The sequence below is a fragment of the Ictalurus punctatus genome, chromosome 8 (assembly GCF_001660625.3).
Source record: "Ictalurus punctatus breed USDA103 chromosome 8, Coco_2.0, whole genome shotgun sequence".
In the NCBI taxonomy this organism is placed as follows: Eukaryota; Metazoa; Chordata; class Actinopteri; order Siluriformes; family Ictaluridae; genus Ictalurus; species Ictalurus punctatus.
This window is the reverse complement of record NC_030423.2, coordinates 5,174,919-5,193,581: the sequence shown is the minus strand read 5'-3', so window position 1 is coordinate 5,193,581 and position 18,663 is coordinate 5,174,919. Positions and strand designations below refer to the sequence as shown.

The 18,663-nt window shown below is 37.2% G+C and overlaps 1 protein-coding gene across 7 annotated transcripts in view; it reads right to left on the bottom strand.

The window, feature by feature from the left end:
* The window catches only part of diaph2 (diaphanous-related formin 2), a 388,403-nt gene that overhangs the window by 137,299 nt on the left and 232,441 nt on the right, over positions 1-18,663 (bottom strand). Inside the window, exon 25 of one of the 7 annotated variants that reach the window (XM_017474047.3) lies at positions 1,572-3,533. The exons of the other annotated variants lie outside the window; for them this stretch is intronic. Within the exon in view, the coding sequence (XP_017329536.1) occupies positions 3,496-3,533 (38 nt within the window). The 3' untranslated portion in view covers positions 1,572-3,495. Of the gene's footprint in view, positions 1-1,571; positions 3,534-18,663 lie in introns of those variants that run through there. 7 annotated transcript variants of the gene reach the window in all.

Here is an 18,663-nt window from a genome sequence, read left to right as displayed (position 1 = left end):
ATTTTGTACGTTTGCCCACTGACAAAGAAATGATCAGTCTATAATTTTAATGGTAGATTTATTTGAACAGTGAGAGACAGAATAACAACAAAAAAAATCCAGAAAAACGCATGTCAAAAATGTTATAAATTGATTTGCATTTTAATGAGGGAAATAAGTATTTGACCACCTCACAATCAGAAAGATTTCTGGCCCCCAGGTGTCTTTTATACAGGTAATGAGCTGAGATTAGGAGCACACTCTTAAAGGGAGTGCTCCTAATCTCAGCTTGTTACCTGTATAAAAGACACCTGTCCACAGAAGCAATCAATCAATCAGATTCCAAACTCTCTACCATGGCCAAGACCAAAGAGCTCTCCAAGGATGTCAGGGACAAGATTGTAGACCTACACAAGTCTGGAATGGGCTACAAGACCATTGCCAAGCAGCTTGGTGAGAAGGTGACAACAGTTGGTGCGATTATTCGCAAAGGGAAGAAACACAAAAGAACTGTCAATCTCCCTCGGCCTGGGGCTCCATGCAAGATCTCACCTCGTGGAGTTGCAATGATCATGAGAACAGTGAGGAATCAGCCCAGAACTACACGGGAGGATCTTGTCAATGATCTCAAGGCAGCTGGGACCATAGTCACCAAGAAAACAACCGGTAACACACTACGCCGTGAAGGACTGAAATCCTGCAGTGCCCGCAAGGTCCCCTTGCTCAAGAAAGCACATATACATGCCCGTCTCAAGTTTGCCAGTGAACATCAGAATGATTCAGAGGACAACTGGGTGAAAGTGTTGTGGTCAGATGAGACCAAAATGGAGCTCTTTGGCATCAACTCAATTCGCCGTGTTTGGAGGAGGAGGAATGCTGCCTATGACCCCAAGAACACCATCCCCACCGTCAAACATGGAGGTGGAAACATTACGCTTTGGGGGTGTTTTTCTGCTAAGGGGACAGGACAACTTCACCGCATCAAAGGGACGATGGACGGGGCCATGTACCGTCAAATCTTGGGTGAGAACCTCCTTCCCTCAGCCAGGGCATGAAAATGGTTCGTGGATGGGTATTCCAGCATGACAATGACCCAAAACACACAGCCAAGGCAACAAAGGAGTGGCTCAAGAAGAAGCACATTAAGGTCCTGGAGTGGCCTAGCCAGTCTCCAGACCTTAATCCCATAGAAAATCTGTGGAGGGAGCTGAAGGTTCGAGTTGCCAAACGTCAGCCTCGAAACCTTAATGACTTGGAGAAGATCTGCAAAGAGGAGTGGGTCAAAATCCCTCCTGAGATGTGTGCAAACCTGGTGGCCAACTACAAGAAACGTCTGACCTCTGTGATTGCCAACAAGGGTTTTGCCACCAAGTACTAAGTCGTGTTTTGTAGAGGGGTCAAATACATATTTCCCTCATTAAAATGCAAATCAATTTATAACATTTTTGATGCGTTTTTTCTGGATTTTTTTGTTGTTATTCTGTCTCTCACTGTTCAAATAAATCTACCATTAAAATTATAGACTGATCATTTCTTTGTCAGTGGGCAAACATACAAAATCAGCAGGGGATCAAATACTTTTTTCCCCTCACTGTATATATTGTGCAAAAGTTTTAGGCACATACAAAGAAGTGTTGTAGGGCAAAGACGCCTTCAAAATAATGAAATTAAAATTCTACATTAAATGAAAAATAAATACAGTAAAGAGCAGTAAACTGTAGTGAATGAAACAAAGTCAATATTTGGTGTGACAAAACAATTTAAATAAAAATTGTAGTCTACAGTACATTTTGTGCAGTTGTATAAGGACATTAGCTGGTACGTTTTATTGAGCGTCTTGTACAAGCAGCCACAGTTCTCCTGGAGACTTTGACTGTCACACTCGCGTCTTATTTTTGAAGCAAAACCCAACAACCTTTATTGTTTTTTTGTCTGAAAAGTGGTCTCTTACATAATATGCTGCTTTCTTTAATGACATAGAAACATTTTTCTGTAACATTTAATTTTGTGCTAGAAAACTAATGTTTGGGAATCTAAAATGTGTTTTACTGACTTGATACTGTTGAAGTGCATCAAACTTTTGCACAGCACTGAACAATTGCATGCTTAGCAGTTCCATGGACAGGCATGTGTCATACCCTTATTATTTCACTTACAGGTAAGCAGATATAATCTTTCGAGTTGCTGTTATCTCTCAATATGTATATGAAGTATAAAGAGCTGTTACTGACAGTGAATTAAACCATCATTAGGCTAAAAAATCAAAACAAACCCATCAGAGAAAGAGAAAAAACATTGGGTCTGCTCTCATGATGCTCAGAGAAAAGACAACATTATGTCTTCAAAAATTAGAATATTTCAAATTACCACCTCATTAACAAAAGGGGTTAAACTGAATGACATTAATTTACATGTTTATGAGAAACAGTCATTCCATCTCAAGTGGTCCAATACAGGATTGACAACTTCAAAATTATTGGACCACTTGAGATGGACTGACCCAAAAGCATACAGTTGTGTAGGGCTATAGGGATATTCTAAGACTGTGATAGTCTATGACTATTGTCATGATATCTATGACTTTTGTCATGTTAGTCACAGCATAAAAAGAGTAAGAGCAAATGAGCAGACAATGTCAAAAGATGGTTATCTGTCAACTGCATTTTAAAAGCATACAGACTGTGTTTTATAGGAACATTTCTCTACCCGCAACATACAACACAGCTCCTGCTGTGCTTGGTCCTCCTTCCTCTGATTAATATACACAAATCATGGCTTTCTATTCCCAATTCAGTTTTTCAATTTCATATGCAAATATGAGGCATTCAATTTTAATATATTTGAATATAAGTCATTCTGTACTGCTTCATTTCACAGGACAAGACACAACCTGATCCTCACATCAAAGTCTGACACTTTTTCATATTCCTAAAGTTAAAGATGTAACGTCTGTTGGGGGAGTTGTCCACGATATTTAATGAGTTTTCCCCCCTCTAATTTAATTCAAGCAGCAGCAACAATCATTGATATAATTTTGTTGTACAGACATAGCTCATGTCACTGAACTAGTGAAATGTCATGGCCTAGGCAATATTCCTAACATTGGACCTATGACAAACAAGCTCTCAGAAATAGAGCTGAGAAGTAACACTGTTCTGTCCTAAGCACCTAATACTGAATAATGATAAAATCTCAATTAATAAGTTTCCATGTTATTCCAAGAGACAAATACGTATTGGCTATCTGGCAACATATCATCAGATTGAAATGAGATAACATCAGCTAAAATTAACACAAACTCTTAAGCATTACATTATGTAAGTGTGGCAGTGGGGGAATGGTCGCGTGTCAGCTACGGACAGAGAGGAGACAGCAGGAGGTTGAACTGGCAGGTAACGTGTGATGGTTCTCATCTGTGTCTTATTACCCTTCAGTATACTTATGTGTGTTTCTTTGTGCTTTCAGGGACTTCTGTGAGCCAGAGACAGAGAGAGAGGGAGAGTGAGAGAGAGAGTCTCATAGCTGGTGGAGTTTTGGCCAAACTCTGAAAAGTGCTGTGGAAAAAAATTAAAAGTAAGCCTGAAAATTGAGCTCTCCTGAAATTCATACACACCGGTTTCTACAGTAAGAGATATAACACGACAGGGCAGGCTGTCATAGGAAAATAATCAATGATGGGGTGATGTGATTGGACCAACACAATTTTCCTATTTATTATTTATTATTATTTCATTATTTAATATTATTTCATTATTTATTATTATATTTTTAGACATTACATGGCCAAAAGTTTGTGGACACCTGACCAACATATTCCTTAAACTGCTTCCACAAAATTGAAAGCATACTACTGTATAGGGTGAGTTTGTATGAATGTCAGGCCTTCTTGCCCAACATCAGTGCCTGACCTCACTAGTGCACATGTGGCTGAATTGGCAAGTCACTACAGACACATACAGTCTCAGAGGACTAGAGGTTATTATCAGCAGAGCAGGGATTAAATTTGCAATGGAGTGTTCAACAACAGTTGATTATTACAATTTTTATTGATTAAATTAGGACATATCATACATTTTATTCATTTAAAGTTATATGATAATGCAGTAAGTTAGTTCATGTTATTTCTTATATATTACCTTATAACACCTATAACAAGCTACATAGGTTGTTCCCTTACCAGCCTAACTTTTTTCTCTCTTTTGAAGATAATAAAACAATAAATTAATCTTGTCTTGAATCTTGTCACTGAAAAACTGCATAGCCGTACATCCTAAAGGCACTGCTTTATCACTGACTATTACAAAGAGCTAATACTGGAGACTCCTTTTTAGAAATGGTAATAAATGTCTCCTTATAGAAATTTTTCCAAAAGTCAACATCTATTCTTCCATTTAAACCATTTATATGGAACATCCACCACATAAGTCCCTGTGAATTATCTGTTATAAATTTTCCTTACAAATTTCTGTAATTTTTACTGGCACTACCCTCAGACAGAAAATTAATCAACACCTTAAACAGAACATTAATCAACACCTTCAGAATCGAGTATTCAACAATGCCAGACAGTGTTAAATAGTGACATAAACATGAAAAATAATGCATACATGTGCTAAAACCTGAACAAAAAAGGCCAAATTAGCTAGACAGTGCTTAAATAAAAACATAGCTTGACAGTACTTAAATAGTGACAAACATATAAAATAATGCACACGTGCTAAATCCTGTACAAAAAAGGCAAAATATAGTTCCAGGGATTGAAGCAAAAAAAAAATTCTTCTGACTGAAAACTTTTTTTTCATGCGAAGTCCTTTAACTGACACTTTATTAAAATACTCGAGACCAACTACATATGTTCATATTCATAAGCAATATTAATTTACTCTCAAGTACTAGTAAAGGTAAACTTGCAATACAAGGACAGAGGCACAGTACTCAGACAAAGTATACAGAAATTTTAATATGATGGGTTGAAGAGGCATTACACACCTCTTAATTTGCCTCTCTCTCAATTCTCCTTTTCCTGATTCAGTCCTGTCTTTTTTCTGACCCCTCCTCTATCATATATCACAGACTGGTCCTGTTAATAATAATTTTATTTATGATTTAAATTGTCTATATTTATCTGCAGTGCTGTGAAATATATTTGCCCCATCCTGATTTATTCTATTTTTGTGTATATGTCAACCTGAGTAAACACAAAATACAATTTTTAAATGATACTGTTATTTAGTGAAGCAAAAATTCATGTTTCCCTTAATTATTGCAAGTTGCACAGGCCTTGAAGCAGCAAAGCATCCCTACACCATCACTCTTCCACCACCATGCTTGACCATATATGATATTCTTTTTGTGGAATTCTGTGTTTGGTTTATGCCAGATGTAACGGGACCCCTGTCTTCCAAACAGTTCCACTTTCGACTCATCAATCCACAGAGCATCCTACCAAAAGTTTGGAAGATCATCAAGGTGTTTGGGTTTTTTTTTTTTTTTAGCAAAATTCAGATGAGCATTAATATTCTTCTGGGTTAGGAGTGGCTTTCACCTTGCTACTCTTCCAGTTTTGCCCTTCTTCTCATCATTCTGGAATTTCTTTAAATTTTGGCATAGTGTGTTACTGGGTAAGACTTACTGGGTAAGTGTTGATTTGATTAAACAGGGTTTGCAGTAATCAGGCCTGGTTGGGTCTAGTCCAGCTGAACCCCATTATGAATGCAGTTTCATAGATTTGGGTATTTTGTGCTTACTCAGGTTGCCTTTTGTTTTCATTTCTGAAATAATTTAGTATGAGATATACACAAAAACATAAGAAATCAGGATGGGACAAATACTTTTTGCACAGCACTGTAGGATGGACAGTTTTGATGAGCACCTTCCGCTCCCTGACCTGTGATTTGAAAAATGTCACAATGCCTGATCTAATGCTTGATTTTGGAGATGACATGTTTTGTGAGTCACAAAGGTCAGAGCAGGTTTGGGGACTGTCTTTATTGATATATGCAGCACTCATGAAGAATGGGATTCAAAAATGATCCACCATACATTTTCTAACAAGCACATGCTGCTACTTGCAGCATGACTCCATTATGTTTTATAGACTGTCGGTGTGGAGGAATAACTTTTCACAGCTTTGCCTGAATCCAGGTCATCTACTGTATGAAGTGTGCTTTTCATCAGTTGTCTCTCACTTATAGCATGTCGCAAAAATATCCTATCAAATTGCCAAAACCCATTCTAAGTTGTTTAACACATCTAGATGAAAATATTGGAAAGTGAAAGTTTATTTTCTCTTATTCATCTTTTGATCTTAAACCCAAATGTGTTCAGTATATAGTAAACACAAAAGAATCAGTATTTTCCATTGCAATACTTTTGGAGGGGACTGTATATCCAGTGCATAGATTTTCTTGTTCACTCGCTCACGCTCTTACTCATGCTCTCACTCACTCACAAATAATAATAATTCATTCATCTCCAGTAGTCTCTTTATCCTAGTCAGGGTTGAAGTTGATCCAGAGCCTATCCCAGCAACAGTAGGAGTAAGGAAAGAGAATTCACCCCAGAGAATTCACCCCACTTTAATCTACTGCAATAAATTTGGTGATGAATGACGTATAGACTTTTTACGGAACGTATCTTAAGCTCAAGTTTTGGGACAGAGGAATTTGTGCTTTGGTTCCTCCTTTAAATAAGAAGCTGCCTTTTTTGTCTCATTAACGTCAAGAGACAGAAAAAAGGAGATCCTGGTGAGGGAGCGACTGTATATACTGTAGCTACTATAACGTAATCAAAAACAGGCACTAACCTCTGTTTGAGGAAACATACTGACTTTTACATGTGTGACTCCTTCTATAAATGTTAAATGAACATCTGCTTACTGTACAAGAACTTCACCATATCAATGTTTTCTTTGTTAAGGTACACCACTGTTTTAATCCACTTACAATTAGGCTTAGATGATGTGAACAAGTGGTTACTATAGCAAGGACAATGTATTAGAACAAGTGCATTAATATAATCCTATAATTTAAAGTAATGTGGAAAAGAAAATACCCCTCCTTTAATTCCAGGTTTTTATGTATCAAGAACTAAATAACAGTACTGTGGTTCTCACTAACTTCTATAATCTCAGATTACAACAAAAAACACACAAGATTTCAATATGCAGTCATTTTTTTCTCAAAAAGAAAACCAACATTCAGAAACCAGGTGGGAAAAATAAGTACAACCTATAATTCAGGAACATGTAGAACTACCTTTAGAAACAATAACTTGAAGTAAACGTTTTCTCTGTCTCACATCATTTTGGAGAATTTTTGCCCACTCTTTTTACAACATTACTTCAGTTAATTGATGATTGAGATCTTAAGATCCCACCACAGCATCTCAGTGGGGTTGAGGTCTGGATTTTTCAGAGCCATACTGTTATAAAAAATTGTCTATCAGCCCCTGAACATCATGAGATCACATACACAAGTCTCACTCATGTCTAATGACCACCGGTTATGTTTTTGTTCTTGTTCATGTTTCTAGTGGTTGTTTTTGTGTTGCACCAAATCACATTTTTTCACCAATTTGTGTACAACCTTCTTTGCACTTGAACCTGCCTCCGACTCCAATCCCTGACAGAATGCAAGACCCCCTATGGATGCAGCAGACACGCCCCGGTGCATGTTAGCCCAGAACGAGCAAATCTGGGATTACCAAAGGCAGCTCTACCAGATCAAAGCCCTTCTGGACCAGCTCAAGGCTCAGCTCCCCCAAATACTTGTTAAGGGGGAGGCTATAACCTGTGTGTCGGCCCAGCCGACTCAGTCAAATAAAGAGAGCAGCCTTACAGCTACGTTCATGCCAGAGGCCAGAGGGACGGCCCCTTCAACCAAACTTAAGCCTGAGGCCAAAAGTATGGCCTCACAAAGCACGCTCAAACCAGAGGCCAATGGGGCAGCCTTACAAGGCACACATGAGCCAGAGGCTAACGGCTGCATAATTTTATCATTTTATACGTTTACAAACATTCAGATGCTAAATTCATTTTGCTTGCCATGTTTATATGAAGTGGCCTGTGTTCAATCAACTCCAAACATTTGGGGTTGATTTTTATTTTTCCAAGCTTGGAATTAGGAACTCGACTCTTTTTAGGACTGATTCCCAGCATCTTTACTGTGAACTGAATGCAGAATGACAACTTGACTAGACACAAATCACATCTTAAAAATATATATATTATCAGGTGTGGACAAATCATAAAATCTAGTGATTTGTCCACACCTGATTGTGTATGTAACAAATGTTTATCAATAAAAAAAAAAATGTTAACTGACTGATAGTAGTTAACTAATTGATTCAATGTAGCCTCACTACATGTGGCTTGAAGTGAAGTGACAGCATATGCTGCAGAATTCTGCAGACCAACTAATCAATAATTATCATTACAGCTGTCATAACCATGAGAATTTCTGTCGAAAAAATATTGTACCCAGCATGTGATGAAAGACAGAGTCTCACCTTAGATGCTGGCAAAAAATTTTTTGCTCATAATGTAAACAATAATAGATTAATATATCAGAAAGTTTAGTTCAGGCGGCATAGATTCAGTACCCCACTTGGGAGCAGTTGGCGGCTCTGTTTCAGTTCACAGATATATCCACTCTGTTTACATACACAAAAATGTGCTGTTGTGCAGATTTACAGTGTTACATCTTTAGAATTAGCTAATTTCTCAATTCGCTTTGCTTTCTCCCAAATGTCCTCATGACACTCCCCTTAAGATTTGTCATGCTCAGGTAAACACTCTAATTCTGATGGAACTTGTTTGCTTGCTGCACCAGAGGCATGCTTAAAATGAGAGACAATTTCACAGCAGGAAATTCTGCTTTGCTTTGAACCTATTCGATTTTGACAGTTTTTGACTGCTCACTGAATCAACAACTCTCTCAATCTAGTGAGTGAACAAGCATATGGTCAGGGTCTAAAAAATACAGTACAAAAACATCAGCCTGTGAAAAGTATCTCTGTCTTCTAACTCTTAACAGTATTAATCTCTTAATATTCTATTGAAATCTCTCCTGATGGCAACACTCAATCAGCTATAATGGCTGTGTGCAGGGAGTGTAGAGAGAGCAGACACAACACTTCCTGAAGGAGACATCCTGTCCAACTGTAATTCATTCAACAATCCTAGCCTGCCACGAGTGCAAGAGTGACAGAGCATATATCTTGCTAACAACAATTATTCTCATTCTGAGGCTGATTGTCAACTCTCATCCAGGTCTGTTGTCAGCTGGCAGAGAGCAGTGCATATCAGGGCAGTCAGCCTCTCTGCATGTCTGTCTGTGTCTCAGACCTGCACTGCAGACAGAGAAGAGACGGAAAGAGGAGGCGCCATGTCACACAGCTCCCATATCTGCTAGCCAAGCCAGAAAGGAGAAGAAAAATCTATAAAATCCATTACTCATTTTGGCTCAACAAGAGCAGACAGTCCTGCTTCCTGCTTCTGATATACCCCCTGACAGATTGTCCACTCTCAAACCATATCTTTGTGTGAGAGGAAGGACATCCAGTACTATAGAATCAATCTCACCTGCATCACAGAGATGCTCTCATATAAGAATGGAGTGGCTCCCTTCACTGGCCATTAAGTAATTATTGCATCATTGCTTCACTAAAGAGGAATACAGAGCAAAGATAATAACCCTTGCACTTCACTGCAATGGAATTAGCTGCAAATAGAAAAGCATTTTCTGAAGGAAATATTGTGGTCGCAAAGCACCAAGGAAATAATCTTAAAACCTTTGTGTAAAATGCTTAATATATTAATTCATTGAGAAGGCACATATTTTTGAAAAGTAAATTTTTTTGGTAACACTTAATATGCAATAAGGGTACATTAATAACACTTCACTTTAGCAGCGGGGGTGTGGTTGAGCATCAGCTGTGGCCGGAGTGGATCTGAGTTGAACTGGCGGGTAATTCGTGATGATTCTACTTTTTGTCATATTACTGCCAGCCTAATTATTTGTTCTTTTTTTGCTTTCAAGGACTGCAATGGCCAAGAAAAGAGAGTGTTTAAGAGTTGGCAAAGCCTACATCACACCCACCCATCCACCTACATACACACACAAATACACATACGAAAGGAACATCAACCCTAAACTTGAAGTTGAACTTGAACAAGGCTATTGTCAGAACTGGTGTCACCTCTTTTGATTTGTGTTTATTTTTGGTTTGTGGTGACATAGACTGAACATGCACTGAAAAGCTCTTAGCTGAAAAATAAAAGTGAGCCCAAAGCTCCTGCTTCCTGAATCTTCACACACCTCCTCACACACATACAAGGTTCCACAATGACTTAATACAGTATCATTACTAAACAGTCACTTAACACATCTATTAATCAATAAACAATTATAGTAATGAAACTAACATTATTTTGTGTATTATTTAACCTTAATCCATATTGAGTTTTCAAAGGATACAAAGATTTACATACATTTATCAATCATTAAATTGCCTAACAATAATAATAAAATAAATACAAATATAGCTGCAAGAGGCAATCTGCAGCGTGACAAGCACCCTTTGCAAACAGTGCTCACAGAGGCTAGTTATTGCCAAGCTGCATAGAACACCAAAGCAACCACAGATTAACAAAATACTCAAGTTTCATGATGATAGCTCAATGCACACACTGTGAAGTGAATGCTGCAAGATGATTGGCTGATGTTTTTGAAGTATCCCAGTCAACAGTAGAAATCCATAGAAATTACAGATGTTTTAATTTATAATTGTATAAATTTATAAACTGTAGGACTTATGGAGAAGTTGGCCAAAACACCCTATAGCACTACCATTAGGCCGATCAGGCTTATCTTTCTTGCCTGAGTAACGAGAGGGAATACTACCTACTGAGCACGTTTCTTGTCTGTAGCACTTATGGTTTGGACTGCATGATCAGTTTTATATGAGAAAAATAGTTATTATTATTTTAAAAATCCTAAAGAAAACAATAGCATTCTTGGCCCCCTAAAAAGGGGAACATAGAGCTTATGAGATGACACTATCAGAAAAAAAAATCCAACAAGTTGCATAGAAAACTGGCCACAGAAAGTGAATGTCTTTAAGATTTGTTTAAATATAATATTAATATCTCCAATTTGTTCAGAAACAATTTTTTTTCTTTCCATCAGTGAATAGATTCCATCAGACATACACTATATGGCCAAACATTTGTGGACACCGGACCATAACACCCATATGTGCTTTGTGAACATCCCATTCCAGATTCTCACTTTGTGCAAAGAGGCATTGTCATGCTGGAACAGGTTTGGGCCTTTTAGTTCCATTGCAGGGAAACTATAACGCTACAGAATAAAAAAGACATCCTACACAATTGTGCGATACCAAATTTGTAGCAACAGTTTAGGGAAGATCCACATATGCGTGTGATTTTCAGGTGTCCACAATCCTTTGGTCATATAGTCTATTTCTTGAATAATACTTAACCACCTGTTCTTTTGGGTGGATCCCATTTATATCAGAATCTATTAATGGCTTTTTATTATCAATTGTAAGTAGTATCTTAACCATGTACAGTGGTGCTTGAAAGTTTGTGAAACCTTTAGAATTTTCTATTAGTAAAAAAAGTAGATAAAGAGAACCCATTTTAACAAATAAAAATATTGTACTTGGTCATTTGTTAATTGAGGAAAATTATCCAATAAAGTCTGTGACTGGAAAAGTATGTGAACCTTTGCTTTCAGTATCTGGAGTGACCCCCTTGTGCAGCAATAACTGCAACTAAACATTTCTGGTAACTGTTGATCAGTCCTGCACATCGGCTTGGAGGAATTTTAGCCCATTCCTCAGTACAGAACAGCTTCAACTCTCAGATGTTGGTGGGTTTCCTCACATGAACTGCTTGCTTCAGGTCTTCCCACAACATTTCTATTGGATTATGGTCAGGACTTTGATTTGGCTATTCCAAAACATTAACTTTATTCTTCTTTAACCATTCCTTGGTAGAATGACTTGTGTGCTTAGGGTCGTTGGCTTGCTGCATGCTGCATGCTGCACTTTCTCTTGAGATTCAGATCACATACAGATGTCCTGACATTTTCCTTTAGAATTTGCTGGTCCAAAAGCAGAAAAACAGGCCCAAACAATGATACAACCACCACCATATTTCACAGATGGGATAAGGTTCTTATGCTAGAATGCAGTGTTTTCCTTTCTCCAAACACAAAGCTTCTCATTTAAACCAAAAATTATATTTTGGTCTCATCTGTCCACAAAACATTTTTCCAATAACCTTTTGACTCTTCAATGTGATCTTTAGCAAACTGCAGCAGGGCAGCAATATTATTATTTGGAGAGCAGTGGCTTTCTCCTTGCAAACTTGCCATGCACAACATTGTTGTTCAGTGTTCTCCTGATGGGGGACTCATGAAAATTAACATTAGCCAATGTGAGAGAGGCCTTTAGTTGCTTAGAAGTTCCCCTGGGTTCCTTTGTGTCCTCGCAGACCATTACACATCTTCCTCCTGTAGTGATCTTTGTTGGTCAACCACTCCTGAGGATGGTAACAATGGTCTTGAATTTCCTCCACTTGTACACAATTTGTCTAACTGTAGATTGGTGGAGACGAAACTCCTTAGAGATTGTTTTGTAACATTGTCCTGCCTGATAAGCATCAACAACTCTTTTTCTGAGGTCCTCAGAAATTTCTTTTTTTTTTTTTTTGATAGATCCAGGTGTTTTAAATAAAACAGGATGCTCATTCACACCTGATTGTCATCCAATTACAGTAATTGAAAACATCTGGTTCTAATTTCACCTTCAAATTACCTGCTAATTCTAAGTCTTTTGCCCCTCACCGTTATGTAATATTTTCCTTAATAAACCATTTTCCTTAATAAACAAATGACCAAGTGTAATATTTTGTAATCATTTGTTTAATTTGGTTCTCTTTGTCTACTTTTAGATCTTGTGTGAAAATTCAAAGTTGTTGTAGATCATATTTATGCAGAAATATAGAAAAATCTAAAGGGTTCACAAACTTTCAAGCACCACTGTATCTATCTTTAATATCAGAGGTGTAATTTTGCCCAGATACAAGGTGATATGATAGTGACAGTGACATATGACAGTGGATTCCCACATTCAAATTGTTCTCCTAGAACAGTGAACTACCTTTAAATTCCATTAAACTTTGATTAAATAAATAAATTTACTTTAGTACTGTCTTGTGTGTATGTGTGTGTGTCACTAATGTTGGCACCCTTGGGAAATATGAGCAAAGAAGGTAGTGAAAAACCTTTTGATCTTTTGTTAGATAAAAAGAATTCACAAAAAATACATTGATAAATGGATGTCAAACAATTGCAAATAAAACAAAGGTTTATATATATATATATATATATATATATATATATATATATATATATATATATATATATATATATATATAAAACTTTGATAAATATAGGTGTGCAACAATCATTGGCACCTTCTATAATAGTCTTCAGAGTGTTCTTCTATAATACTTGGTGAGGTTGGAGAATACATAGCAAGGTATCTGAGACAATTGCTCCAGAATCTCTACAGATCCATCAAACTCTGGTGGACTCTTCTCTTCAGTTCACACCACAGGTTTTCTATGTTTTTCAAGGAAGGGGACTGGGAATGTCATGGCTGGTCAGTAAACCATTTTTGTGTTGATTTTGATGTATGTTTTGGATGACTATCCTGATAAAAGATCCAACCATGGCCCATTTTAAGCTTTCTGGCAGAGGCAGTCAGGTTTTCATTTAATATCTGTTGATATTTGATATCCATGATGCCATGTATCCTAACAAAATGTCCAGGTCATATGGCAGAAAAACATTAAAGAGCCACCACCATATTTAACCGTGGGCATGAGATACTTTTCAATATGGCTACTTCTCTGTGTACCAAAACCACCTCTGGTGCTTATCACCAAAAACTTTGGTTTCATCTGTCCAAAGAATCTGATCCCATTTGAAGTTCCAGTAGTGTCTGGCAAACTGAAGATGCTTGAGTTTGTTTTTGGATGAGAATAGAGGCTTTTTTCTTGAAACCCTTCCAAACAACTTGTGGTGATGTAGGTGATTGGGATTCTAGTTTTGGAGACTTTCTGACCTCAAGACACAACTAACTTCTGCAATTCTCCAGCTGTGATCCTTGGAGTTTTTTTGGCCACTCGAACCATCCTCTTCATAGTGCGTTGAGACGATATAGACACACATCCATTTCTAGGTTGATTTCCAGTTGACTGGAACTTCTTAATTATAGGCATGATGGTGGATATTGACTATGTATTGTTCGTATTGTTACGCATGACTAAGGGAATTTGTCCTATGTGTTACCTCATATTTATACCCCTGTAAAACAGGAAGTCATGCTTGAACAATTTCTTGTTCCTAGTCACCCAGGTGTACTAAAAAATGTTACAACCCCAATTCCAAAAAAGCTGGGATGCTGTGTAAAATGTAAATAAAAACAGAATGCAAGGATCTCAAATCTCATCAACCCATGTCATTCACAATAGAACATAGAAAACAAATCAAATGTTCAAACTGAGGGAATGTACCATTTTAAGGGGAAAAAAAGGTATTCTGCTTTTATTTAAGTTTCACACAGTGTCCCACCTTTTTGGAATTGGGATTGTAAAATATCAATGGGAATATACTTCAAATCGATTTTTCACATATGAATTCATAGGGGTGCCAATAATTGTTGCACAACTACACTTAAAGTTTTTGTTTTTTTCCCCATGGATAAACCTTCATTGTGTTTGCAATTGTTTGATATCCATGAGAGCAGAGGGGTTTTTTTTTTGTTTTTTTAAACAAAATATGAAAAGTTTAAACAATAAAGACAATTTTTCACAACCTTCTTTGCTCATATTTACCAAGCACATTCAACTGCTTTTATTTCCAGAAGGGAGATATTTCATTTTTAGAGGAGAGATAACTCTTCTCTAAAAATCTTATATCTGATGGATGAAAAGCCAGCACTACCTGGGGTCTTGATTGACCGAGCTACTAACTGCATTTTTACATTTCTTCTAGTGTAATGTCTGCTGTGATGGAACTATTGTGTCTTTTGCCTATACAAGGTAAAATTACTGAACTATTTTTTATTACTTGTGGTTCATATTTTAACTGATTTGTTTTTGGGTCTTGTATTTTATGGTTAGTACAATCAGCCTATTGTTTTCGCAGAAGCTGGCCAAGTAACTTAGCTGCTCTAAGACCCAATTCATGTCTGCTTTAAGAATTGGTCCTTTTCTCCATTTCTTTCTTTAGTATGCCATTGATAATATTCCCTGATTTCGGCATATGCTCTAATAGTTTTGGGACCCTGTTATGTTATGGCTGCCATGTTAAGTTTGACGGATGCATTATAAATTTGTTATATTCTGCCATTTTTGTCAATTTAATTAACTCTGACAAAACAATAAGTTTCCCATCACTGCCTTCCATGAATCCCACAAAATAAAAATGGGTCTACTTCCAATTTTTATTTTCTACCAGATATATTTTTATTTCCAAACTAAAGTGTTCTACAATTTCCTTGTTATTTAGACCCACATTCAACCTCTATGTTGTGTTCCTCCATCTTCAATCTAGCAGAACAATGCTCTATGACCAGACACATTGGCTAACACAATTCTGCACTCTTCATTCTATAGCAATCTCCTTTTTGCATTAAAAATAATTTATCCTGGAGTAAACAGAATGTGGGGCTGAATAGTGAGTACAGTTTCTTTCTAGGGATGGGCATAGCTCCAGACATTAAAAAAAAAAAAAAAAAAAAAAAGCCAATATCATGCCAAAGCAGTACTGATTAGTTTTTTTCATTTGTTCTTATTTTTCTTTCTGCTATTTGTGTCCATACCCTGATTTAAATGGATTTCTTGTAGGAAAATTATGTGACCTGTCCTTTTTCAAATTGGTCATTAATTTTGCTCTTTTCTCTAGAGTTCCAAATCTGCCAACATGTAAAGACATTAGCTTAACCTCTTCAGATTGGATAATTATTTGAAAAAATATTTTGTCATTTTGGCCCTACAAGCTAACAATGGAAATGTTTTAACATATAACAGTAACATACTAAATACCTCAGACATGCTTATTTATGAGAAGCCAAAAAACCCAAAAGGTACTCCAAACTGAGCTACTCAGAAAAACCGCTCAGTGCTTACCATATACCTGCGTGACCTACTGGATAGTGTGGTGCAAACCTCTGAACAGCACAGTGCGGACCAGTTGACGTGTGACCCACTGGACGGTACAGTGCGGGTTGGTTTTAACTGTGCTGCATGGACCAGTTTGGACCTCCCAGTGTAAGTCATGAGACCTGTGCAACCCACTGAGCAGTGCAGCACAAAATAAACTGGAAGAGACTGAATAGATAATTATTTAATTACTTACAGCCATGCACAGACTTACAGTTAGGCTTTGTGTTCCTTTCTTTAAAGATAAATGAAAGTTAAATATGAATACTTTGAGTTTCTTCTGTTTGTAAACCATTTTCTGTAGTGTGTCTATTATTGTTTCTTTCAAGGGCTTCATCAATTCTGTTAAGAATTTAAGGGCTATTTAAAATAGTTTAAACTGTTGATGGCAGAAGCCTAATTATTTTAGAGTAGAATTTTTGGTAGAATTCAAATGAATTCTCAGTGGGTCGTGCAGGTCTTGTAGCTCATGCTGGGAGGTCCAAACTGGTCCACGCAGTGAGGTTAAAACCCACCCACTCCATGCTGTCCATTAAGTTGTGCATGTTAATTGGTCTGCGCTGTGCTGTTCAGTGGTTCGCAAGTAGACCTGGGTGCAGCCTGCAGAATGGGCGGGGCTGAACTTTTGTGTGGGGCTACATGTGTTGCTCCACCCGTAAGAGTTAGGAGTTAACCAATAAGACCAGTCATGGGCAGAATGATACATGTAGCCTCACTCAAAAGTGCAGCCCTTCCCTGTTATGCAAGCTGCAGCCAGCACCTTCTCATGGGTTGCACAGGTATTTGTCAGCGCTGCGCGGTTCTTCTATGTAGCTCAGTTTGGAACAGCTTTAGAGTTGTTTGGCTTCCCATAATTATTGTCAAATTAGGCGAGTTGAGATGGATGCAAGTGCCGTAAAACCTTCATTTCAGATACAGGCAGACAAATCCAAAATGATGGGCAGTGACAGTACCCCAAAACAGGCATGGTCAGGTGATTAGCAAACAATACAGACCAGGCGAGGAAAAACACGTAGATAAATGTAAAAAATAAATAAATAAAAAAAACAGGCGAGAAGTACAAAAAAAAGGGAACAATAAAAACAGAGTAAAAAGGTTCAGAGGCCTGTCCTAATAAATTTTCACAAATTAATATTTGTCTTTATTAATATTTAGTTTAAAAATGTACATTTATATTAAATAAAATTACATTAAATATGTTAGGGTTATAAGTTTTCAATCCTTTTATTCTCAATGTGAGCCTATAAAAGTAAACTTACGCATTTACACAATCAACAATTTTCCTGAGCTTGGCAGCTCCAACGGTGTGATTTTGTGGTTGGTGTAGGTTTAAATTCCTCATATTTCCGAATAATAATTTCTTGCTCTTCAACTAGAAGTATGCACACCTGCTTTTTTTCCATGTTGAAGGCTAGTGGTTATTTGCTGCACACGTCTGGTTTTAAGTGCATACTGAGTAAACCTTGATTCAGGGTTAAAACTGGATTGACTGAGAAAATTGATAACCAGCGTCCTGAAACCTGTTAACCTTAATTAACTCGGGTTACATTTGTTTGGTTTTGTCAACTCAAAACTTACTCTGCAACTCTGAGTTTGTTCAACTTGCTTCGTGAAACAGGCCTCAGGTGGCTAAACACTGAATAATACTGCAAATAAATACACAGAGTAATCAAAAAGGGCAACAAGGAACAGGAGAGAACATTATATGAAGAATATAACCAATGATAAGACAGGGAAGGAGACAGGACATGAATGAAAACAAACACACACGATAACGTAAAAAGTTTAGGTGGCTAGCCAGGTAAGTTTCTGTTTAATTTGTGCTAACCCTGGGTTTTAGATACAACCAGTAAGGTTCAACATAGCTTAAGGATCAAATTGACAGAAAAAGTTGATAACCAGTGTCATGGTACCAATAAAGTTGGATTGGATTGATTTGGTTTTGTCATCTCGAAACTAATCCCATAATCCTGAGTTCAACTACCTTCATGGTACAAGCCCTGGCTACATGAAACAGGCCTCCGGAAGCGTGCGCTGTCGCACCGAAAGTCAGCGCAAGGGGGGAAATACCCGACACTTATCTTAAAGATAAAAACAATTAAATAAAAGGACTTCCAAAATTTGAGGTAAATTGAGGAACTTATTCTTAAGTCCCCCTCAAGTTTCTGTGGAAGCCTCACAAGCGGAATTAAGCCTTATTAATTCTTATTAAAGTTAATTAAAAAATGGATGAATAAGATCTAAGCAATACTTAAGAATTTACTGATAGCTTGTGATAAAGAGTGATACACTGTTTTCACATTAAGTACACTTCAACAGATGTTTGCAAGTTTCTTTACTATTAACATTTACTCCTATTTTGAATATGAGTCTGTATATATGTTATAAGTTGAAAGTTATTTTTTGTACAGTATGTGCAAATT